The following is a 7,427-nucleotide window of genomic DNA, read 5'->3' on the forward strand; positions in this document are numbered from 1 at the left end:
TATAGGCTTTATATAATATATGTCCGTAATAATTATGTTTTATGTTATGAGCGACAATCAAAAGCCGACTGTATGTCAATGGATTTTATATATTTTTTAAACTTTTTTTGTGGTGTTTTTTTCCTTTTCCAAGGTTCTGACTTTGTCAGTCAGAACTTAAAAATGCAGCATAATACCAGGAATACATCGGTTAAAATATAAATCTCCCAATGTCTGTGGGCTCAAGGGTGGCAAGTGTGAACATGTTACAGGTTGCAATACTTTCATGAAGTCAACTGCAATATGTTAATACATTTATCTGTACAAATCTTGACAATATTGTAACATTGACACTATCAATGCCAGACAGTGTTACTTTAATATCAAACAGGTCTTTAGAATAACAAGCCATACATTTGTAGTTTCAATCTTGCGATCATGCAAAAAAGGACAAAAAAAACACAAATACGCAATACACCTCATAACAGTTCTTTCCTCAGCATTTCAACAGCATGCTTTCGCTGTTGAAAGCTGCTTCTATGAAACTGACAATTTTGCACTACTCACATCAAATGAAACCGACAACCAGTAAAGAGAGGCTAAAATATTTATTTAAATTCACAGATTTTATAGGCATTTATACAGATCATACACACAACAATTATTGTAAAGGATTTAGAACTGTTTTTAGTGTCGATGACTTTCTCCTTGGTCAGAGAGTATTTGTTGCCAGATCTACTGGTACTGCTATAGCTCTGTTCTGATTTGGTATAAAACCTACGTGCCTGAACAGAAATCACAGAAAATTGCATTGTGACCCTAGAAATTACAAATACAATTTAAATTCTGCTATGAATGTAAATCCATTCAATGGTTGTCTTGTAAACTGTACAAATACGACTTGTATTTGAAAAAAATGAATTAAAAAAAATAAGTTGTAATGTATGTACTTCAAAAAGGTATTAGTTGTAAGATGTGTTTATAAAAGATAAATTACACTTTTATAATCAAGTTAAATGTCATTGTGAAGATTTTAACTCATCACTTTTACAACAAATCAAATTAAAATGGTTGCAAGTGATCTTCTGCAGAGAAGTATTACATCATACTACCTCGAGACTACACTGAGGTCTCAAAGGTAAACAAACCAAAACAATTCTTAAAAGTTTCTTTGCTATTGTCTTCAATAAATTTGTTTGCATCGCCCTACCACTGCATCAATAAACATGATGTAGTTCAAGTATTTCAGTCAAGCAATAAGTGCTTTATGATAAATGCTACAAACTTATCCACTTGTGATCTTTTATCCAACACAAACAAGACTCACTGGCAATCAACCACCTGAATTATTTTTAAACCTATTCAGCCATTCAATATTTTTTGCTGTTTGATCTATTTATAGATTCATAGAAACATCTTCACTCACACTATATGTAAAAGTCTGTGTACTCCACGACAATATAGAGAGCTGGTTACACACACCTCAATCCTTATTTTCACTACACAACAGCTCTTCCTTTCAACAGCCGCTGTGTTGGCCTGCAAGAACAGACCAGCTCTGTGTTTGGAGGAAGTGCTAAAAGGTTTTTGGTGATCAAAACTCCCTGCTCTCCCTCAGCCCGCTAAGACCTTAGCACGCCTCCCCCATATCAGCCCAGAGTAGTGTCACCCCCCGACGGCAGCAGCGTTGTGATGTGAAGGGGGTCCAGCTTGGGAATGACTCCTCCAAAGTCCTTTGAGGCCTGGGTGCCAAACACATCCAGCACCTGCCTGTTCATCATGGCGAACCTAGACATGAAGACCGGGAGATCAAGAAACCAGCCAACCACTTCAGCTGTGAACTATTCTACAGACCGAGCTCAGACAAGCCTTGACATACCTGCCCTGGGTCAACCGCAAAAGGAACTTCCAATATGAAGGCCTGAGGTTCTGGACTTCCATCACAGCCTGAGAGGAGATTACAGTACAAAAAGTGGTCATAAAACTCTACGAGCAGCAAGTGGTCCAATTGATTGATTGGGTTTGTGTGTGGGTTTTACAGCCTGAAAGCAGATGGCTGTAGAGATGGCGTAGAGGACTGTATCTGCATGAGGAAAGTAAGGAAAGCGGCCAGCCTCGATGCCTTTGAAGTACATGGTCTGTACACACACACACACACACACACACACACACACACACACACACACACACACACACACACACACACACACACACACACACACACACACACACACACACACACACACACACACACCCACCCTGAAATCACTCGGAGCATTTTTATTATCTCAACCATTGTCTCTTCTCTTTTTGTTGAAAATATTATAAAAGGGTCTTAATTACATGTTGACATTATTGTTTTTTACCTCCACAAGCTTCGAGAAGAGGTACATGGATATTGAAGTGCTTTTGTAGAAGAACATTGACGTGCCAGCCAGGAAACCTATAGGGGGTGTGAGGGGGGGGGTTAGTGTTTGTTCTGAGGAAGAACTGAGGTGTATGCAAAGGTAAGTGTATGTAAGGTTTGTGTCACCAGCACTCACCAGCTATGAGTGCATGGAACTCCTCATCCACATCCCGCACCCAGCGCAGAAGGCAGCTTGTTCCCTGGGGTGAACAAATTCAAAAACAAAATCTAGGTGATAAAGGGAGAACTAAAAGGAACTCAGAGAGCATGCGTGGAAAACACTAATACTTAAGAAGGCATCATTCCGTGTTTTGCCTTTGCGGATATGAATCCGCACTAATGGGTAGGAGAATCACATTTTGGCCATGTGATTAATGGCCAAAATTAATCACAAGGGGGATATCTGCCCACCAAAGTAATAGTCACAGGACAGATGTGCTTTGGGCAACAACAAGGGTCTAATCCATGAATCAAGGGACGCACGTCTTCAGGTTGATAGACAGAAAATATTTGTGAGCTAGCCCCATCTTCGTTCCAGATGTTTTAATCCCCCTGTGGCGGATCGCGCAGAAAACACCTCATCCAAACATCGCACCCGTCACACCATGCCGGTTCATTCTTCTTCCACAGCTGCCGATTCGGCTCCGTTACTACCTCCACTGCCGGCTTAAAGGCGGAAAACCCATGCCATTCCCATGTTTGTACTATTTATACAGAAAGCAAGGGAGAATACAGCTACCAGATTCCTGCCATGAACAGGCTGGGAAAACAGGGGTTAGAGTCTTCAGCCAAATTAGGCCATCTTTGGAAAAACAATGGGTGAAAGCCGATGATGAATACATCACCGACAGAGAGATGAAAGGCCTTCAGAGGGGGAATAAAGACAGAGGAGGGATACCTTGTAAATACTGACAAAGGAGCCCAGGAAGGCCCCCAGCTGGAAGTTGTCCTTGGTGTAGAGTAAGGAGAGAAGGCGGGACGGCTTGGAGAACATCTGTCTGAAGGCCGACGGCACTTTGAGGCAACACTGGATCAGGTATCCCACGCTGAACATCCTAACAAACCCCTGCGACGGCAGGACGCCCCAGGGGTTACAGATGAACCCCTCCTCACATGCATGGATAGGCTTATTGGACGATAACAATACATTTGGAAAGTGCTTACTTTAACACAGTAGGACACACAGTTGTCATGGTAATGTCTACAACATCGATGTCTAGGTCCACGCTTGCATCTGGAGAAAAAAAAATGAGATGAGTGCTCTTATTTCCACTACTGCCCCTAGAGGAGAGAGTACAATTTCTGAAGTCACATTTTTCTGACACAGTGTAAGACAATGAACAATGAATGATTATTACATTCACGTTTCAAAACAAAACTATATTTGCTGCTGCTCGCAATGTTATTCTAGAAGTAGTTTTGGTCTGCATGAGTTTGACTATATGTATGCTTGTTTCCAATGGCGTTCTTTATGTACATAGGTCATTACTGCTTTTTGGTGTTGCAAAACTATGTGTCCTTCTTCAATCTTTAAACGTCATACCGTGTTCTGCTTTTTCTTTGACGTATTTAAGGAAGCCTTTTTAACACCTTGGCTATTACTGGCATTTTTTTACCCTATGTGTATTTGCTCAGTCCCGTCTCTCAAATATACTAAACTAAACAACAACCAGCTCATAGGTTACAGACAACCTGTTTTACCTCTAGGGCTGTTTGCTTACACTGATTCCAGCAGCCGTCGGATGTAGGCCAGCAGGCCAGGCCGGCCTGAGCCCGGGCGGCCTGGAGGTGCACTCTCTATAGCAGCAGCAGCAGCAGCCGCAGCGGCGGTGGTGGTGGTGGTGGTGGGGCTCTCCACGGGCGTGTGGGAGTCCTGCTCAGACGGCCCTACTAACGCATGATTTGGAATCTCTTCCTTCCCAGCGATGAACCTGGGGGATACCATAGTAGCATCAGCTACCACAGCTCGTGCACCCCTTGCGGGTACTGTAGCCGGCAACCACGACGTTACTTCATTAGTAAAAGTAAACGTACTTCAGTGCAGAGAACGCAAAGCCATTGAGACCATCTTTACACCTGTAAACAGAGAAGATCTAATGAGGAGAATTTAAATACACACAGAACAGACTCACTGAAAAGAGATTAAACCGCAGCAGGAACACATGCTGGGTTCAGCCATCCAAATCCAACTGGCTCCTAGATTATTCTGACCTACAAACTGCTCTCGGTTCTACTGACCTGAAGAAGAACATGTAGAGGGATGCAGTGATGCAAAACAGCAGCACCTGGAACACACAGCGGTCAACGACTATGGACAAGAAGTACAGTGACTGCATCGCTGAGGATTCATTCTTGTACCATGGTTTATCATTCCTAATGAATCAAGAGCAAATTCTGCCCGTCCACAGTGATAAAGCTATAGCGGACGACTCCATACTGTACCTCTCCATGTTTGAGTGGGTTGATGATGCCACGCGTCACTGCCATGCGGAACAGGGTCTCCGTGGCCTGAAAACAGGACGGCAGATGCATGAGCCAAGAGAGGGAACTGGTTCAAAACAAAACACCAAGCAGTTTTGTGTCTAGCAGTCTAGACACAAAACAATTATCTAGACACAAACCAAGAAGCTTTATATTAATTAGGGATAATTAGATCTTTTCATTTATTATAATATTTCCGGTGCAGAGAATAGGTATTCTGTATCTCTCCTGTCCGGCTATATGTCAGTGTTTCCCCTATATGGATCCAAAAGTGCGGCAGTGCCTCCCAATTCATTTTGAATGCACCAGAGCCCTACTGCAATAAGCAATCACACTTAAACCTTGACAACGCACAACAGCACTGTGCACACGCACATCACATGTTTAAATGTGTAGCAACAATTCTTCCGAAGTCTAAACAACAGAGGCGTTCTTACCAGATTGGTCATGTAAATTGTCAGGAGCCCTCTCCTGGGATGGGAAATAAAGGTGTTTGATTAGTAAATAAAAATTGAGTAGCTAAACAGAAACTTAATAGCAACAACGTCATTCTCATCACAAACATTATTTACATTCTCACCTGCTCTTGCGCTCGATGAGAATAGCAATATAGGAGGCAGGAAGAGCTGCTCCAAAGCCCGCAGACCATGAGTTGAACCCTCCCAAGAGTTTCCTTAAGGGGCAACAGCAGGAGCATTAGATCATACAGCTGACGCAGAGTCCGACCAATGCATTCTATTCAAGCACCAAGGAAATCTTTGAATCTCTGAATGAACAACATTTGATGTAGGACACAGCCAACAAATGGATGGCTCAGCACTTTAATGATGTTTGACTGAGATTAGAAGTGTGTGTGTGTAAGTGTGTTTATGTGTAAAACATTTGGGGAATGTGCCAACCTGAGAATGCAGAAGAAAACAATGTAAAGTCCTCCATTAGCCCCAAGGAAGGTGCTAGATAAAAGGATCTCAGGAACGAGTCGTTTTTTGTAGTAATCCTTATTCCTTTTCCTTAAAATTGCTGCTATCTGCAACGGTGACATGGACCAAACAGTGTAGTATCCACCAGAGAACAGAAGACACCATTTGTCAATACTAGTTCTAGTTCTTCTTCGTGTGACAGAATTCTGCTGTCACTCATAGGAGAGGTCATGAGATACTTCATGGGAATGTCATGGGTGAAGGTCTTTATCAATTGGAAGAACATTTACCACGTAATATGCACACACGGTCCGTGCTACAAGGTCAAGCAACAAGGTCAAATCGGTAAAGAATGCAAGCACAAGGGTAGACGGACGATTGTAAACTTTAAAAGGTGAATGACAAAACGTAAACGTTATGGTGTAAGTCATTGGCGTCAGCCAATTGCTTGATAAACTCATCGAAAAGAAGGCAGATCAGAATGGGTTGCAAAGTTTGTCTTTGTATACATGCCGCTTGCTAACATTTGGCAGGACAGTATGCCATTCACAATGAACACAATGATCCTGACGAAATGCGTTTAGCCTACCTATCAAGATGAGTTCGCTAACCAAGCGTTAGCTGCTAGTGGCGACAAACCACAAACGCGCAAATTACTATCAGGACTTACCAGATAAAGCGGAGCATAAATCTTAAAAGACACCTCAAGTGCCCCCCGTGTTACTTCCAATGCAGACTGCACACAAGACGGATTCCATGTATGACCAATTTCATAGCAACTGTGTGGTATTTTGCTCAACACGGCCATGTCTGCAGAAGTTGCAGAATTGTTTTTCGACGGGAAGACGATTGGTCCAAATGGGGGAGGAGCTTGTCGATATTTCGTCAGAGTGGATATATATTTATCTATAGTTCATTATATTTTTATTGACGTCTTGTTAATCTATTTATCTATGTATATATGTATATTTATATATATATAAAATTGATTTAAATGTATTAAATCATTGTGGCACATGAGTAAAGCATTGAATACCCTTGTAGAATGTGCTGTAGATACTTATTATCAGCCGTTTCTACACTACTGTCAATGATTACCCTATTACACCATTCAAGCTTCTCCCCCAAAAGAGGCTTGCAAGAGGGACACTAGTATTCAGATACTCACACATTGAGCAATTGTGCTTTCTAAAATTCTATAAATGTGCCATAATGTGCTTGGTAACTGATATGGCTTTGCCACAGGAGGTCTGTGTTTTGAAATGGGCTAAAAATGCATAAGTGACAACATTCCCAATGAAAGGATTTTTGAATAAAAGTATTTGAGCCCTCAAGATAATGGCCCAGCCTTCACAGAACACCATTCAGTTGGAATTACACATATCAGCGAATTGCTTTATCCATTCATTTATCAATAGCAGTCATTATTATTTAAATACAAATAATTTTGAGGCCAGATCCACTAAATGCCTTATTCTACAACTCAAGAGCACCAATACTCTTACATCACACATTGCATTTATTTCCCTCTTGCGTTCAACAACGAGGGTTGACTGTCCTTGGCTGAGATTAGAATTTGATGTGAAGAAACCAGATAGCGAGAATTGTGCCTGATTCTGATTCTCTATGTTTATGGGTCA

General features: G+C 41.7%; 2 protein-coding genes across 3 annotated transcripts in view; one reads left to right on the plus strand and one right to left on the minus strand.

The window, feature by feature from the left end:
* LOC130385249 (glutamate receptor 4) overlaps positions 1-7,427 on the plus strand; it is a 1,260,456-nt gene that overhangs the window by 953,556 nt on the left and 299,473 nt on the right. The window lies entirely within an intron of this gene.
* Positions 530-6,652, minus strand: tmem135 (transmembrane protein 135). The gene is made up of 15 exons (XM_056593707.1): positions 6,458-6,652; positions 5,767-5,894; positions 5,448-5,540; positions 5,305-5,338; positions 4,829-4,894; positions 4,625-4,671; positions 4,421-4,462; positions 4,108-4,317; positions 3,551-3,620; positions 3,285-3,452; positions 2,523-2,586; positions 2,346-2,422; positions 2,019-2,117; positions 1,859-1,926; positions 530-1,767 (listed from the first exon to the last, which is right to left on the minus strand). Exons 1-15 carry the CDS (start codon positions 6,593-6,595, stop codon positions 1,629-1,631), a joined length of 1,443 nt encoding a protein of 480 aa, XP_056449682.1. The 5' UTR covers positions 6,596-6,652; the 3' UTR covers positions 530-1,628.

Source organism: Gadus chalcogrammus, chromosome 7, assembly GCF_026213295.1.
Source record: "Gadus chalcogrammus isolate NIFS_2021 chromosome 7, NIFS_Gcha_1.0, whole genome shotgun sequence".
Taxonomy (NCBI): domain Eukaryota; kingdom Metazoa; phylum Chordata; class Actinopteri; order Gadiformes; family Gadidae; genus Gadus; species Gadus chalcogrammus.